This window comes from Astatotilapia calliptera, chromosome 15 (genome assembly GCF_964374335.1).
Source record: "Astatotilapia calliptera chromosome 15, fAstCal68.1, whole genome shotgun sequence".
NCBI lineage: Eukaryota > Metazoa > Chordata > Actinopteri > Cichliformes > Cichlidae > Astatotilapia > Astatotilapia calliptera.
This window is the reverse complement of record NC_137436.1, coordinates 9913394-9932101: the sequence shown is the minus strand read 5'-3', so window position 1 is coordinate 9932101 and position 18708 is coordinate 9913394. Positions and strand designations below refer to the sequence as shown.

General features: G+C 38.6%; 1 protein-coding gene across 1 annotated transcript in view; it reads left to right on the top strand.

The window, feature by feature from the left end:
• Window positions 1-740: 740 nt before the first annotated feature.
• LOC113006786 (potassium channel subfamily K member 2) overlaps window positions 741-18708 on the top strand; it is a 30608-nt gene continuing 12640 nt past the window's right edge. Inside the window, exons 1-3 of the mRNA XM_026142965.2 lie at window positions 741-1085; window positions 4496-4809; window positions 12424-12541. Of these exons, the coding sequence (XP_025998750.1) occupies window position 1085; window positions 4496-4809; window positions 12424-12541 (433 nt within the window). The 5' untranslated portion in view covers window positions 741-1084. The remainder of the gene's footprint in view (window positions 1086-4495; window positions 4810-12423; window positions 12542-18708) is intronic.

Genomic DNA, 18708 nt, shown 5'->3' with positions numbered 1-18708 from the left:
ATCTGCACACACACAAACACACACACAAGGGCAGGTAAAGGAGCTGATCAGCAACTGACCATCAAATTACTGAGAATCCTTGTCAGTGTTGGTTTTTGTGTGGAGGTCACGTCTGCATGCCAAGGTAAAGATAACAAGCAACACAGGGGACATAAACCTTACAGACAGTCTCACAAATTCAAATTAATTTAATTAAAGCCAGGCTTCAAAGCGTGGAGCTGCAACCTGGCTTTTTCCTGGAGGTGAGATATGGCCCGTTGACTGGGATGTTGCCAGTTTAGTCCAGACAGCTCTATTTATTTATTTATTTATTTATTATTATTATTATTATTATTATTATTATTATTATTATTATTATTATTATTATTATTATTATTTTAACACCAAAATGGCATTTAAAATGGCCTATTTTGGTAAAATTCATGCTTTTTAAGGTGAGTATTCTGTAGTATTCTATATGCTCTTCAGCTCACCATCTACCAAGACGTGGATGTCAGACAGGTCTGCTTTCTGGTTCTGAAGCTGAATTGTACATTTGGATGATGCTGGAAGGAAGAAAGTGGTGATCCTTTATAATATATGAACATATAGAGGGTTTTTTTTAATGGAGTGGAGGTTTTAAGGAATCCACATCAAGTTTCTCTCTCTCTCTCTCCATCTCTCTCTCTCAAAAAGAGAGCACACGGTCACTGTGAGCGCAGCCGGAATGCGCCACAGCGCATCCAGCAGTGTCACACTGATGAAGCGCGTCTACTGACCCTGACAGCCCAAACCTTCCCTCCGTAAAAGCACGAAATGCCTGCAAACACCTGGCTGGATTTCGCGGAGGCGGTCTGTTCTCCGTGTTCCTTTTACGCTCTGTCTCAGCGTTGCTTTTGCTAGGAACGCGACGTCCTGGATGCGTTATCTCCAGTGACGCTGATGTGAAGCGCAGTTCGCTGAAGCCATGTGAAGAGCGGACATGTCTCTTGTCGGGAGCACCGGAGGCAAAACGCGAGTCCAGTAGAGGAACAGTGCTCGCACTTTATTGGAGAGCAAAAAAGATCCATCCATGAGGAGACGAAGAGAGAAGAGATGGTAGAGAAGTAAGTACGCAGACAAGTTGGAAATATAAGCCTAGCAAATGACGATTAGCTGCTTTTATTCTTCGTGACTTATAACCTGTTATCAAGTTTGCACTTTAGAGAAGATGTTAAGGGGGGAAGCAACCGTTCAGTAGGTAATCGGTTCACTGATAATTGATTGAAGGTTAATACCAGGGATATTTGAACTATTCGTATTATTGTTTTGAACTTGATGACACTTTTACTTAATTATAGACAAGAAAGCGACATTTTTAATTAGGTAGACCCATTAAAAATGGACTAATATAATAAAAGTGCTTACCGCAGTTGCGTGTATGTGCAAATAACCATAAAACCTAAAACAGTCCTTTTGGTTTTCACTGGATTGTTTTTGAGCGAGTGATCCTCTCCATGAGTTGTTTACTATAAAATTATGTCCAGGACCTCTCGGGGTGGTTATGTAATTGCATCTACTGTAGCAAGCTGTTTAGGAAACGGGTTTGTGACAAAGAGTTATAAATTTGTAATGAGCGTCCATTCAGTTGCTTTGCACATTTATACTATGGGACAGCAGCCAAAATAAATAAATACATGCATGCATGCATACATACACGTATTTAAAAAATATATAAAGATATAGTATTTTAACTCATGGAGTGCAAAGGGTTGCATTCTTCTTTCTTCATTCTTCTTCACATGTTTTGCATGCACAGATTGATTGATTAACAGATCGATTGAAGTGATATTTGGGAGTTTTATATCAGTCTCACATGTATATTTATTGGACATAATTCGGAAGAGGATCGAGAGATAATGATGCCGGTTGTAAAATTAGGGCTGATGCATTGTGTTTTTTTTTTTCCTTCAGTGTGAACACAATGTGAATGAAAAGTGTCCAACCTCATGCTGATCGCTGGGGTTGAGGTAGCGCTGTTTCTTAAGAAAAACATTATAAATGTAATTAGACAAACCAAGTAAAAAAAAACATTATTACTTATAACAGCATTAAAAAAAACTGCCATTCCTACTGGACTTCCATTTTTAAGATTTAATGATCAGCTTTTCTGCCAGGTTACTGACATTTTAAGAAGGTGATGGCATTAAAATACTGCAACAGAAAGTTTCACTATAATATCTAATATTAACGTTTCTGAAATATCTTTTTTCTTTTTTAGCAGCCAAAAAACAAAAAATTGTTAGCTATATGCCACAAAATTCAGAAATTGTCTGCACAGAGGTCATCTTAGGTGATTCCAGTGATTCAATATAAAATACAAAAAAAAAAAAAAAAGCTGTATATACAGTTTTTGTTCTGTTTTACATATATATAGTCAGTCCTCATGTATTTACACTGTGCATATAGTAACTTATTATCCATCCCTTATCTATTCCACTATGTATTACATCTTTGCACCATTGCATCTTAAACATGCTTTAATTGTTTTTGTCTGTCTCATTGTGTCTGTGTCATGCTGATGTCATGTAGTCAGTATTGTCTGTTACATGCAATGAAAGCAAAGAAAAAAACGGAGCCTAATTCCTTGTATGTGTACAAAGCAGATTCTGATTCTTATTATTCACCAGATATAGATATTTGACGTTAATCAATCAGTCAATTTAAGATTGTTTTTCAGAACTGTGCAGCTTCCCTGGTAAAGTCTAATCTTTCTCTTTCTTCAGTGTAACCAGTAATTTGAACCTTGTTGTAAAGTTGTTCTATTTCCAATCATGATGTCTCTTCATTGTAAACTTTAAAAGTGATCAGCTATCTCCTCGAGTGTGCTTGACTTGGTTACTTCTGCAGTTCACACCTTTTTGGCTCAGTCAGCCAGTGCATTCATTCTTTTTAAGAATTAACCAAATTGTTGATTCAACTGCTCCTTTGTTTTTTCAGTCTAATGATGTCCTCACTTGCACTGACATCTATTTGGGCATCATATTCAGAATTGAAACGAAGGCTACCAGAGCTTTTATTGGCCTAATTTGTCATGAAACAACAAATTAACAGCCCTCACCTGCTCATGAAACCGTCTGTCAGTCAATTGTCCAATTAATTTTGAGTATCTAGAAATGGAGATCGTGTATAATAACGTCTGATTCCAAAACAAAAAATGTGTAAAAGCCTTGAAACAAGGCTGAGCCCAGACTCTGTTTTATTTTAAATCCTTTGTTTATGTGAAGAGGAAAAAATTTAACTGTCAAAAACTTAAGGACCCAACTGTATACATTGAGAGATAAAACATTACAATTCAACCCTGCTCTTTTCTTTAACACATTAGTCCAGATTTTCTTAAATATACATGTGAAAGAACCTTTTTCCACATCTGCTCCATGCTTGCCGGTCTTCTGGACCCGACAGGATCCTGGTAGTTGGTCAGAAACTTTCCATTTCCTTAAGGAAATGAACTCCTCCCTGTGCTTGAGGAATTTAGAGTAATGTAGGGGGAAGGATAATAAAATCCTGGGATGGTTATAAACCACTTCGTGACTGGAAGAGAAGGTGTTGAAATGCCTCTTCGACCCATTACACAATTATAAAGTGTTCTTGAGACTATCTCGCTTGCCCTGACACAAGTTTCTCAGAGAGGTCACAAAGAAATGGTAACTGCCGCTCAGTGTTGTGTAGTATATATCAATTTTGAGTTCAAGACAAGTTAAAAGTTTTATGCCTTTTAGGATATATATTTGATCCACAATAGGCAGTTTAAACAGAGTATGGGTTGTGGTTGAGTTTGAAGTTGAAAGCAGCTCTTTGAAGTAAATTTATGAGTCAGAAATGCCTGTAAACCATTTAAACAACAATGTTTTGAAGTGTCAGGTATTTAAAAATATGAAACTGAAAATCATTTGTACTCGTTTACATTTTAAAGACAGATAATTAACAAAAGCAGTTATAAATAACAGTCTGCAATAGTGTTCCGGGACAGCCAGTCCTGGAACATTTTATGAGTTTAAAGGGTGGTAAGATTTCTAATTATCTCACAAACTTTTTCCTTTATGTGTTGAAGAAGCAAACAGTAATTTAAACAGTTAGTTAAATGACAGAATCAATAACTGGCAATTATTTTGTTGACTAAACCATCTTTTTAGGCAGAAATATCACAGCTCCTTTGGTCCAAGCTTCTTCAGTGAGAGCTCCTTTTTTGTTTGACACATTTGTTAAAGGTTTATTATTACATTTAGCCCTGTTTAGTTGGAATGAATAAAACATATTATGATACTGCACTGTCTGGATGGTGACCATGGGAAATAGTTACTCGCAACCCTATTATATTATATTATGCAAATCTCATATGGCGCATATTGTTTCCTGTTTATGTCTGTGATAAAAAATAGCACAACCAAGTCTAATCATAGGAAAGGTGAATGATGTGATAAATGAGGAAACATGTAAAGACACTGATCCACGTAAATCATTTGTGTCCTTGCAGTGGCTGCACCTGACCTTCTTGACCCAAAGGCTGCCGCCCACAACTCCAAGCCTCGCCTGTCGTTTTCAACCAAACCAGTGGTGCTGAACACCCCAGAGGACGAGTGCGACACTCGGACTACGGTCATGAGGTGGAAGACCGTATCAGCTATCTTTTTCCTGGTGGTGTTGTACCTTATCATTGGGGCAACAGTGTTCAGAGCGCTTGAACAGCCTCACGAGAGCTCCCAGAAACTGGCCATTCTTACTCAAAAGCTGGACTTCTTGGTTGCGCATGCATGTGTAAACTCCTCGGAGTTGGAAGAGCTGGTCCGGGTAGGTGGAAGCTTTAGTGCCATAATAATAATCCTAATTTATTCTGTTGTGCAGGTCTTAATGTGTAGCAAAACACAAAATTTGTCTGCAGATTTTTAAAACTCAGGGAGAACACTGAGCACTGTGCAGTTTGTACCTGGCAGCTTAATGTTGTTTAAGCACCCCTGAAACCCTACCCTGCCTCTAACATTATGCCTTGCAGAAAAGTATAATAACTGTAAATAGTTTTTACCCCACAGCTGTAAAAGTCTGATGGAGTATTGTCGTCACCCTGCCGGGGAACGACCAGGGGGTGTCAACACCCAAGTTTGCAAATGTGATAACTCAAGAACAAGGCGACGTAGGATTTTGACATTCATACCATAGTTACAGCTAAGAATCTCAGAAGAGTTTGAATCTCTTGTTATATCCATCACCATCTTTGTTCCAATGCAGGACTCTCTGACTGCCATGTGTCTCTGTCATAATGTCTTTGTTTTAAAGCTAAATAATACCATTCTTTAAAGATAAGCAAATTTGGGGTTCTTTTGTACCTTTTCTTATCCATGAAATGCATTTTTCAACAGTGATTTGTGAGGGTTTTAGAAGCCTTAGACAATTGATACAGGTTTACAAATCATGAAATGCATCTGTTTTGCTAAATGGAACTTTAAAACAAAGTTTCATTCTAGGGAATTCCATATCACAGCATATCTTTACTTACTTTTTATCTGCAGTTTCATTTGAAGCAACAGAATCGAACCATGCAGGGAACTTTTTATTTTCTTGAGCTCACCATATGCCAAGCACCGGAAAATTACTACTTGAGGCTGAGACTAGCGCGGGAGTACCTTAAGAGAGGCACGTTTAAATGTTTTTTGAGCTGTAAACTAAATGACATGGAACCCATCATTGCTGGAGGCTGATGCTAATTTTGACATTTCTATTAAAGCTATTACAAATTAGCATGGGATGAACAAAAGGGCTCAACAGCCCATCTACTGTTTAATCACCCCAAATCTTGAATGCTAGTGCTGATGTAAATCTAACCATTTTGAACTGCTCTGCAAAATAAAATATACAGAAAACGAATATAAACTATGAATTGCAGCAAAATAAAGCACAATACTGCCAAATTACCCATCTGGGTCCTCAGGTTTGTGTTATGTTTGCCCTTTGGGTATTCAATGTTTGCTGAAAAGAAAGTCAAAGATGTAACTACAAATCAAGCCATGAAGTCTCAAGTTGAACTAGTAAATCTCACTAAATGAATCCAATCCGTCAACTTGTAACTGCACATCAGTCACTAAAAATAAAAATGCACTAAAAAAAGATATATTGACGGTGCAGCCGTTTAACTCGTGAAGTCACGACTGTTTCTCTATGGATTAGTTTATCTAGCAGGCAAACTTGTCAGGGTTGATTAAAAGCATTTCCTCTTGGGGAATCTTGTTGGAGCATTGCACTTGTGGATGATGATTACTTTTCTAATGTGCCAAAGCTGAAAGGTCTTAAATCTCAAGGGAAAAATGATTTTCTACCTTTTCTAAATTTGGCCGCTAGCTGCAATTTCTCATTAAGAGTCTGCCACTTGGAGCCAAGAAAAACACCTTCAACTATCAAAATGTGCAAGACCAACGTTATGTAGTAACATGAAAAATTAAAAAGGTAATATATTAAAAACCAATATATGTATTTTTTTTCACATAGTATGGTAGGATGCCCTAAAACATTGCAACAATGACCAAATGCAAACAAGTAATGAGCCAGCAAAGTAATGAAGGTCTACAGAGAACATAAAGCAAGTTTATTATACAATTTCCAATCTATGATTTCTTTTCATAGTATTCATTTTATTTATTTTTTGTCTGTTTGCTTTAACCAAATCATCGTGTCACAAGTCAAATTAAGCTACTGGCATAAACATACAGTTTAATGGCAAGGATGATTTCATTGTGAGTGGAGCAAACATTTTTAAAATAATAAAAAATTCTAAGCAAACACTTCAAGTGAAAAGCCCATCGTATACTATAGCCTGCAAACCAAAAGCTGTTTTAACGATTGTTTTTAGTTACTAAATTATAGAACAGCAGCGCTTGAATCATTGGTGCACGCTCTGATATGGATTTCACCTCGTACTGAAAAAACCCCTCTTGATTTAACAAGCAGGTCTTCTCATTCATAACATGAGAACAGGAGAAAACTTTCACAATATAACAAGATTACTTTTCATATCACTCTGGGTTTTATTGTTTAATACTTTAAAGGGCTTCAAAGTGTACTTAATGCGTATTTACCTTTTGTGGCATTAAAGTAATAAAAGTATTGGCATACGCTGTTTATAGTACATGTGTGCTCTAACATAATTAAAACCAATTTCACGCTGAAAGGATTTATTACTGCCTGTATTGAAAAATGTGTCGTGGCCACAGTTGTAACAGATGGCGGTTATTTATCTTTAAATTGCCGAGTTAATGTTTAATGGTGATGGTGGTGCTTTCAGAGCCGAGATCATCCGTCTTTCACATTGTTAGAGTGAAACCTGAGGCTCTGGACAATGGAAATCATCCTTCCAGCTCTCTCTTTCGGTCCCACTACCTGTTACATGACGTCCAACAATAGGGCTACGACTATACAGTGAAGCTTATTTACGGTTAAGACATACTTAAAAGCACATCATCAGGAAAACATATGGAAAGCCAGCAGTAGCAACAGTTGATTCTGCATCATCGTCATCTAAAAGTAGGAACCCACGTAACAACTTACATGACAAAAAGCAACTTTTTTTGACAATATGCACTGAGATTGGATCAGTCTGTAACAAAGTAGGAGTTTTTTTGACAGACCATCAGCTGTAAAACTGATAAACAGGATGAGGATGTTTTTTGCTATACAAGTATGTCTCTTGTCCTGCGTGTCCCTTTTTCTGCAGACTGTCCTCTGTCTTTAGATGCATCTGAGCTCTATGGGTTTCCTGGACTTCTGGAGCAAATTGGAACTAATTACTTGCTCAAGAACTTAACCTAAAAATCCAGGGCGAGTTGTCTCTGGAAGCATTTAGAATCACTTTAATGTTTGGTATTTTGAGGCTAATTGTAAGGCAGATAGCAGTGTTGATATAAATCTTTTATTGTGTTTTCACGAGACTAGAGTCCAGCCAAACTCTAGTCTCGGGCAGAGGTGGGCAGAGTAGCTGCAGTGAGTACACCAGCCTTTCAAGTAACTATTACTCTTCTGATCATTTATTGATAGGCAGCTTCAACTGAGGTCCCCCCCTCCCCCTCCCTCACACACACACACTTTTACTTAATGATGTATACAAACACACACACATGCACACACCTTTGCAGGTTCCTGCTGATAAAACACTACTCAGCAGAGGATTGAGGAGAGATGTGCTCTCAAAGGGAGTAATTAAAAAAAGTGAGTGATGTTAAAAGCTCCAACTCTTTCTCTCCGGTCTATTTGCCTCAGCTTTGAGACGTCCACTGCGGTCTTCACGTCATCCTTTCTTATCTTTTATTAGTTTGCATATAGCTGAGTGCCAAAGCGGTGAATTAGTAAGCTCACTTGGCTGGGACACAAAAGGGGGCTGACTGAGCCAGGGCTTTCTGATCTAATGATTTGCTAAATTGTGTTTTTAAAGCCACTGTGAATGTAGTGGAATTAACTTTGACCTCCTCCTCCTCCTTCGGTTTATTTGGGAATTATGAGGTTTAGACAAAAACATAATAAAAGCTAATCTTGGTACATGTATTAAGTCTCATAATACAGCTGTCCTCCAGTGGGCTCTACCAACTCTATTATAGCAGCTAATGAGTGGAGAAAACTGTAAATCAATTAATTCTATGCTTTTGTGCTTTTCCTAATTGTCGTCATTTGAGCTCGTTCTAGTGACTGATGAGCAACATACGGTGTCTTGTACACTTACCATATTATAGCAACGTAACTCCAAACCTGAGGTCTATTCATATTAAATCCAGCTGATGGAAATAATTAAAAAATTCTAACTCTTTTTGGTTCAATTCTTACATTTATTAAAAGAAAAGCCACTCAAGAATTAGATCCTTTTTAGATCTTTTTTCTTGGCCTCAAACTGAACAGAATGCATAATCACAGGGGAGTAAAAGCTTTAGTCCAGCGAAGTATTCCTCTGCAAGTTAATGGCATCAGATCTGTAGTAGAGTATCTGCTCCCCTGTCGTTTCAAAGTGTTTCTCTTTCATTTTGTCTCAATAATAATTCTAGCGAGTCTCTTTAGTTGCCACTTGGGCCAAAAATGCTTTTTTCTTACTGCAGTAAATTAAACTGTTCCCCTGTTGACCTGAGTCTCTCTCTCTTTTTTTTTTTAAACCTGGTGGGATCAAGTTAATCCAGCATTCAGAGGAAATGACAGTTCACTAGCCTTGATCTTTTATCTTTCTTGTTTTATCTTGATGCTGTAATCCTTGATACCAAACAGCCAATACGATCCTTCCTCTCCATCTCCTAGTAGCAGAGAGAGGCCGGGGTTTGTTTGATTAATTATATTAGCTGAGTCTGCCGTACTCATCGATGTCTTATTTGGCTCAGGTTTACTCAAGCTGGAATCTCTGTCCATGGATCTGAAACATCAGTAATCCAAATGAATGCGTCATGATGAATCTGTGACAGTTTCCATGGTGCTGTATGCGGTAGACTGATTTTTTAATTGTGCCCTTTTTCTCTCTTATTACACCTTAGATCTAAAATCAGAGTTCTCAGAGTGTGTCCTTGGGTAACTTTTTGTGCAGTCCATGAGGAGGAAAAAATTAGTAGACTAAACAAGGAAATTTTCATAATATTCATAACAAGGAATTCAAACATTTTATTCACATACACATTTTTCTCTAGCGACCAGTGGTTACCTGGGCAACTCTCAGCTTTACAGCTTTACCTACATACTGTAATATCTGTGCAGGTTATACACTAGTGATTAGAGATCGATATAGGTTAAGTAGGTCAGTTGAACTAGTCAACTCCCCCAAAAAAGAAAAGAAAAACAGTTAGAAACAGGTAGCAGGAAGAGCAGGAAGATCACAGACACAGACTGTTGTGTGCTATTGTACAGTACTGTTGTAGTATTGTTATTATATTCCATTAACACACTTTAACCTCCTAAGATCCAGAAGACAAAATGTTCTTTTTCAAAATTGTAATTTTTTTACGTTTTATGTTCTGCTTCTGTCCCTTGAAGTGGACATCAGGTCTTGTTTGATCACAGAGTGATATGATGGCTGAGTTGAGCAGAAACATTTATGGATATATAAAGACAGATAGAACTATAGAGGTGGAGTCAGGAGCTGTCAGCTGTCATTTTGGAAGGGGCAAAATGATGACCCCCAAAGTTGATCACGGATAAGACGTATTGCATAAGCAGGGGCTCTGAAGTTTTGGGATGTGGTTTGGAATTATTAGGCTTGTTGCATTCTATTTGGAAGTAAATTTTTAAGTTCAAGTTTTAATGCTTCCTTTGGAAATGACCATTTCCACCTTGTTTGTGTGCTGATTTTTTTCTAAAACCTTATTGTCTGTTTTCTGTTTGATGGAACCAGAGGACCACCCATTTGGTGGTTTTGGGCCGTGTCGTCCTGTTTTCATGTTTCATGCTAAAAACTATTTCAGCATGGTATTTATGCTATTTTCACTTTTGTAAGTGCTGACATTTTTTTCTTCTCAAACCCGGTTGCCTGTTTTCTGTTTGATGTTATCAGAGGACCACCTGTTTGGTGGTTGTGTGCAGCGGCGTCCTATTTTCATGCTTCATCGTGAAAAAATATTTCAGTCCAATTTTAGGATGGTTGAAATTAACCTGATAAAGACAGGAGACGTACAGTTTAATGCACTTAGCATGTATTTTATTAATTACATAAATCAGCAGGATAAAAGGAGAAATCAAACTCTTAGCTGGTGTGTGTCTGTGAATTACACACGTTTATACAAATAGATTTATTTGTTAGGTTTAGGAAAAGATCATTTTATGGCTAAAAATAGATATTTAACATGCTGACAAAGAAGATGAACAAATTTTAACAAGCTGTTTTCATAAACTGTTATAAAACTGGATGTGACATCACACACTGGTCTTAAACTCATTGTCACTGTGGAAATTTGGAGTCCGATATTCCCTTCAGTTTGCAAGCTGCATACATAGCTAACTGCTGAATCCTAATTAGTGCTTAGTAACAGACTTATAAAATACTGGAATTTCACTCACTAAAACTAAAGAAGAAACTCGTGCTGCGCAGCAAACTATATCATTTGTCAGGTCATTGCAATTAAATGCTCCCAAAGGCAGAGACACTACAAATGGTTGGATCTAGCAGCATGGAGGTAAGGGCCTAGCAGACGTGACTACAGCTTCCTGTTGGGCACATGTCAAAGTAGCAGCACCTATAATTCAGCTGTTAAGAAAATGTATCTCGTCTAGAGTTGTTGTGAAGTGGCGAAACTATCAATAGAGGGCAAAACCATTTTTGTACCAGTCTGTAAACATTTTACTGCAGTAAAGTAATTTTGTTATAAAAGTAACATATGCAGATTGATTCGCTTATGAAGTTGCCACTGAAAGAAATAACATTTTTGGCACTTTTGGCACTTCATTTTTTTTTTTTAAATACCACTTAAAAGTATTCTTGATGCCAAGCTATGAATAGCCATCAGGAGACCAGTCACTTATTAGGCCGTATTATGGTGTCTTAGGCGGACATCTATCACGGTAGCTGAATTCTGCAATCTCCCTGAATTCAATTTTTCCCTCCTTCTGGAACACATCAGACATTTTAATGCATTAGCTTTCCAAGGCATAATCTATCATAAAGAAAGGCGATAATGCCACAGCTGTCTGCGTCTGGCTATATTTATCCAGTATGCAGTTTGCCAGCAGGGTGAACTCACTGTAATCAAATGCCCAGTGTTAAGTATAGACTGAGCAGACTCTATGCAAATAGGTGAGAAAAGAAGCAAGTCTACATGTTGCATGAGAATTTCAATAAGGAGAGATCATTTAGAAGAACTGAACATGATTTGTTGAGAGAGTAAAATTAAATAATGTATTTGCCGATTAAACTCTGATGACCCTTCATGGCAGAGCAGAATCCCAGCATTGATTTAGGACAGGATCCCTAGATGGTGGTGAAGATGTAGATTGAGGCTTGGTGGATAGAGCTCTGTTGGGTGTGGTGGGGATGGGGAGGAGATGAGCTGCACGAATGAGACTCTGAAAGAGAGAATGACAGAGTACTCAGATTTAACAACACAGAATGGAGGCAGATTGGCTCAAAGGAGGCAGGCAAGAAGATGATAGGACTGTAATGTCAGTCAGTACTGACTCAGACAGCGTGGGAAACTGGTAGTGATGTAAAGAACAGACTAGTAGCCGAACGTCCAGGAAAGAAGGCAGACGATTACATTATTATTCAACTTACACATAAACTTCATTTTGATGTATAGAAAAAAATGTAAAAGCGATTTTTCAAAACATCATGAACTTGTGCGCAGGTCATTCCACATCTTTTGCTTGTGACATGTAAACTTTGGCATGGAAAATAGCGGCACATATTTACTGTATTATTTATTTCATGCTAAGGCTGTTTTTTTTTTCTTCTTTCTTCTGCAGCAAGTGGTTATAGCAATTCGAGAAGGTGTGAACCCTTCGGGAAATTCATCCAATCAGACGAGCCTCTGGGACATGAGTTCCTCCTTTTTCTTCGCTGGGACTGTTATCACCACCATCGGTAAGCAGAGAAATTTCTCGTTCGGTTGTGAAATAAAATGGAAATGCAAATAAATTGTAAGAACAATGTGGAAGCATTTTGGATACAAGTGGATACACTTCAGTCCCACTACCAAAAAGTGTGAGCCAGTGCCTGAACAGGCCTTAAATAGTTGTTTTAGTTGAATACTTGACCTGATCCAGTTTGGTCTATAGCAGCCTCTCACTTGAGATTATCCCAGTAAATAATTTTGTACCTCATTTGCAAATTGTGCCCTCAATGTTAGCTACTGTGCTCTTTATACATAACAGAACTTAAATGTCCAGCTTAAATATGTAGTAATGTAATTTGGCTTCGTACAAGCAAAAAAACAGCCTGAAACTCAAACACACTTCCCTTTTTTCCATCATTTACACCATTTGCTCTCTCTCTGTCACCTCCAGCTGTAAGAGCTTGCTAATCAGAAAAAAGGAATGGCACGCACACAAACACCCACACAACCGGTTTGACAGCTCATCTGGCTCTTCCAATTGGACCATGACAGTTCGCCGTGTCTGTTCAGTGGGCTGTTGGGCTCCATTTCACATCTGTTGCACCTTTTCGGAGCACACCCTCCTTTAAAAACACCCTAAGTGTGATCTTGATAAATATTTTAGCGTCAGACTTTGTTTGCTAACACTAAGACTTCTCCTGCAACCTCTTTCCAGATTTCTAGATTTTGGTGCACTGCGCCAGGCTTGTGCTTGCAGTTCTGCTCATGAAAAATTCCCCTCCACACACACACACGATGGGTATAACATATCTGTGTGGTGGGCTGTTGAGCTTCATTTCATATTTCCTGGATTCTGTCACAGCTCATCCTTGTGATAAAATGTTGCTAATGCATTGCATTACCATAAATGGATTTTGCCTTCTGGCTTTAAAATATGCTTCCCCTCGAATTTATTGCGAAAAAGCAAAGACTGCACTGTGGGTTTTTCGTCTGCTCACCTGAGACTGAGTATGTTGACTCTCTCTTTTATACTCCTGTGCTCCAGTGATTTACAGATGTCGAGTTTTCTCAGTACAAGCAGGTTTACTAGATTTTCTATGCAATGTGAGTGCAGTAAGTGATGCAGAGAAGTGAAAGAGCTCTGCTTTAGTTTAAAAACTAATTAAAAAAGCATGAAGCATCCAAAACTGTCTGAAATTAAGAATTGAAATCTTTTTTGGTAGTAAACTGTGCTTGAAATTAGATTTTGCCACAGAAGTCTCGATCCCGGGTGGTGATTTTGTTTGTAGTATCTCTGATGGTTGTTCGTGCAAACAACATATAATTGCTGCTCTCTCTGTTGGCAATCATTTTAATTTTGCCTTACTGGAACAAAATGTTCTGTGGCCTTTGTGCTGCTATGCAAAGACATCTTGCTTTAGAGAAGCCATTATGTCATTTCTTGTCAGCGCACAGCCTGTAAAGAATCTATTAAGAGTCCAGACAGGAAACCATTTCTGAAGCCATATCAAACATTACATTTCATACACACATACTCCTTTGTTTATGTGATCTTTAATTGGATGCCCATTATTGAAACATAGCATACCCCCCTTCATCGTTGCCCTTTATCGAGGTAATGAACTGGAATAACTTTGTGGGTTCGGTTGCCTCTCCTGGCTCCTTCCTACCCTCTCCTGGGAGCAAAAGAACAGTAATCATTGATCTCACAGCATTTCTCCCCCATGGGATTTCTTTGTTAAGACTGGTATACTTGGAAATTCACATTTCTACTGTATTTACACCAACAGATCTCAAATGATTCATTATTTATAGACTGTAGAAAATTTTTTATTATTCTCTCATACAACTTTGCTCCTTTTGGACTCTGTTGGAAGTTTGTTTTTACAAGAACATGTTGCGACACGTTGTGCAATGGTTTTCCATAAAAAGGTATATTTTTTATATATTTTTGATACCACCTCAAACCCACTGTACCAACATCTGATTCAAGGAAAGAGAAAGAGCAACCAAACCCGGAGCCTGTGTCTTTTTGTAGCTAATGAAGTCACTCTGTTAAATGTTGTGCAGCTGGTTTTCTCTCCCGGTGTCACTTAATGAGTTTAGAAGGAAGTCATTAAGCTTTTACTGTCCACTGCAATTGTCATCGCTCCTACGAGAGATTGAACAAGACCTGACGTGTTACTATATGCAATCATCACATAATCCACTCAACTGTGTCGGGAAAGAGGTGATCCAGGGCTCCTCCTTCTAAAATCTTAAGGTTAATGTACTGTTCATGAGGCAATGCTCTGAAACTAACTCAAGAATACCTTTCATGGTTTTTGAAGTCTGATATATTGCAAGTCCTGTAGGACAACAGCATCTCGGTAGAGCAGAAGGCAGATAATGTATTTTAAATGAATGACTTCTTATGTTTTTAGATATTTTTAAGAAAATATGTGATGGTTTAAAATTGGCTGTGTTTGCCCAGGGCTGTCACACTATCAGACTACCACATCACAGTTACAGTCACACAGTAAATCAGTATATTAACAATGCTGATATCTGCATAAAAGTGTGAAGCCAGTCATTATTTCATTATATTTTGCTTCCAAGGACCCAGACTTAAAAAACATTTCAAAGTGGTCTTGAGTGGTCAATTTCAATCCAGTACTTGTATGCGACAACCACAGAATAGTGATTAGCAAAAAGCAATGAGCTGAACACTTGGTATGTCTCAGCATGGTGTAGCCTTAAATTTTTGAGGTAACCGGATAAGTGGAGGACAGAAGAAGAAGTGCTAGGACTAAAAAAATATCTACAGATGGACAGTATCTGAAAATCATGTCCTTTAAAAATCAGGAAAAATAAAAATCCAACAAGGACCTAGCATAGGACCTGTTCGGGGAAACCTCGTGAGAAATGGTCTCAGTGGAAACAGGTTTGCCAAATTACTAGAGCTAGATTGAAAATAAGTGGCAACGAGTAAAACTTTTGTTTCAAATCATTGTCACTATCCACAGAGGTGGTCAGGAGAGAGGCACACCAATGAGTGTGTGTACAGCCATCTTAAACACATGGTGGAGGTGCTGTCATGGTTTGGAGCTCAGTCAGTGGTTTTGGAGCTCTTGGAGATCAAAACTGATGGAATTAAAAACACTGTCAGATTTTGATCCATATGGAAGTCGCCTGATTAGATTCATCTGAGTTTTTCAGCTTTCCTGCCAGTGCAGTAAAAGCATATCTGGTTAGAAAAACATACAATGGACATGATCAGTCATGGATTGGCCTCCCCAAAGCCCCAAACTCAGCATTACTGAAGTAGTGTGGGATCATCTTGCTAGAGAATGAATCAAAAGGCATCCAAAACTAGCTTTGAATGCTTTTTTTTTTAAATAAGAACTATTCCTGAAGATTACTTAAAGAAAAAATGCAAAACCTTACCTGAGAGAGTTCTAGTTGTGTTGAAGGATAAAGGTGGTCATACCAAATATTGACTCTTAAGGTGTTAGAATTGTATAAGCTCTGTTTTTGCCTCATACTCTATACTTATACTGTATTTCCATGTATGTTTGCACGTTTCAATGACAAAACTAAAAAGAAACATTTTTTTATTTATATCTGTCATGATTTTAATCAATATGTAGTCATCATGACACTCCTATTAACTATTTATTATTTGATTATTTATGCATAACGAGGTAACAACATCGCTTAATGAATAGACAGATGAATGAATACCACAGATGTATTCTGCCACATGTGACTAATACCCTTACCGTACTAAGCTTTTATGTCTGCTATTGAAATAAAACAAAAGATGAGCTTAGAATATAAACTAGAATTAATTCAGGAAGAAATGAATTAAGTACTGGTTCAAATTAGAGCGCTCCTGCTTCTCATTTGTTTTGCAATGTCACCCGCAGGTTAAAAAACCTAATCCGACATCCTGTCTCCCATTGTACTGATCTTAAAATTACTGAGCCATGATTGACAATTGTTCTCACATTAGGTGTCACCCTGCTCCAATGTGATCATGGAAAGTTGTTAGAAGACACCCTGCAGCTCATTTCCTGAGACAGATGACTACATTAATGAAGAAAAGTGGATGTAGTTCATTATGCAGATGCCTTATTAAACGTTAAATAATGAAATTGATATTGCATTTTGATGGGTGTGTGGGGTCAGGAGTACGAGAGGCGCAGATTTTGTTTTTAAACACGATCTTGACTGATTTTCTAGCTGCAGCTAAATATGGGTTTGGGGATTAAAACAAAGGCGTTAAACCTGTAATAGACTCATATTTTTGTTTCTCAGGTTTCAGAGGTACAGCTCAATGTTCATCGCTTCATTTTCCCCCCATTTTTCATTCATGTTAGAGTTGGCTGAGAATAGAGGGTGCGAATAATAAGCTTTTTTCCGAGTCAGAGACGTTACGCAGCTTCTACTGAAATTTCTCACAGCTATTCTTTTGTGCCTCTCAGCAATCATATCATAGCACAGTCAGACTTCGTGAAAATTTTCTTGTCTGGCAGGTTTTGTTTTGTTGCAGCCTGTAATGAATGAAGTTCTGAAATTCTGTTTTTTTTTTCAAGTGAATATTTTCTCTGCTTATTTATCCATTTCTATTTGTGTTATTTCAGTAATTGCAATATATGTGGTACAGTATAACAATGTCTAAGGCAGGACAGACAGGAAAAAAAGCACAATGTATCGCCAACTACAGCTCTTGTATAAAAAAAGAACAGACATACAGCACGTGCAACACAACAATTATAAAATACACAGATACATAAATCAGCAATCTTCTTGTAGTATGAGTGTGAGACAGAGAGAGCATGCCCAAAGGCAGGCAGAGATGGAACCAGAGTCCCAGAGGACCAAAGACAAAAGGGAATCAACCCTGATAGAGGCCTGTCACTCTGGTACAATTCAAGAATAGGGTCCCAGGTTTCCAGGCACTCAAGAACCTGGTGAGCAAATGCTGCCCCGAACCAGTGGCAAACTGGTACTGCAAAGACCCTCAATGTCTAACTTACAGATAAAATGAGGGTCAGTGAAGGGGTGAATAGGGCCACTGCAGCAGCCCCACGAAACAGCCTCTGGGTACTGCACTGCCCCCCATGGCCTATGTGTGTGGTTATATGTCGTGAACCATAATTATTAGAGTTACTACTCAAAAGGGGGGTTGGGGTGAACTACATCAGCCATCCGCAACCCCCGGGCCACGGACTGGTACGTCGTTTGGTACCAGGCCGCGAGAGTTAAGGCTTGGGTGTGACATTTATGGTTTTCAGGGTTTTATCGGTTTTTATTGTTATTTTTTTGATCGTTTTATTGTTAACTAGGTTTCCATGGGTCTTTTCCCGTTTGTTCTGAATAAATCTTCTTTTTGTGGTACCGTTACTGGTTTTATTTTGTTGTAATTATCAGCGACACCTTAAAGGTCAGTCCGTGGCGCAAAAAGGGTTGGGGACCACTGAACTATATGATTCACCCCTCTCCCCAAGACCCTAAGGGAATGAGTGATGTGACGTATGGAGCTGGGACATGGAAGACCAAGTAAGAAAAGAGAGAACCAGCAAAGACTGGTTCAGTAGGCAGCCCCATTCCCAACACCCTGCCAGAGGGCGGTAAGAAGTCAGACGTCAGGCACACAATGACAATGACAACGGTCCTGAACACCGCCATGTCTAGGGCAGCACCCAGCACCACCACCACAAAGAGTAGACTGGAGTGTGCAGATGAGTCCTGAGGCTTGGAGCTCATCTGCACATTGCGTCACAATAGGGATGAGACAAAATGGTCTGGACAAGCTCCCTGAGACAAGATGCCCTAACCCACCCAATTGGCCTACAGGCACCCACGAGCCCTGGAGGCACAGACCGGACATTCTAACATGGGTCAGCCCACCTTACACATCAAGGTGGCCGGTGGGGGGGGGAGACCATCCCCACATAAGGAGGGATCCAGCCAGTGACCAGGCAACGATTTGGTTGCGTTGCTTGTCGTGTAGTACTGCTTCTCTGCTCATTTGCTTGCATATTTCTCTGACCCTCAGGGTTTTGGGTTTGGATTTTGGACTTTGCTCATCTTCTGTTTAGGACTTAAATCTGAGTTTTTGATCTAAATAAACAGTGCCTTCTGTTTAATCTAACCAATGTCTGTTTTCTGCATTTGGATCCTTCACTCTTCATGTTCCTTTTCATTACAG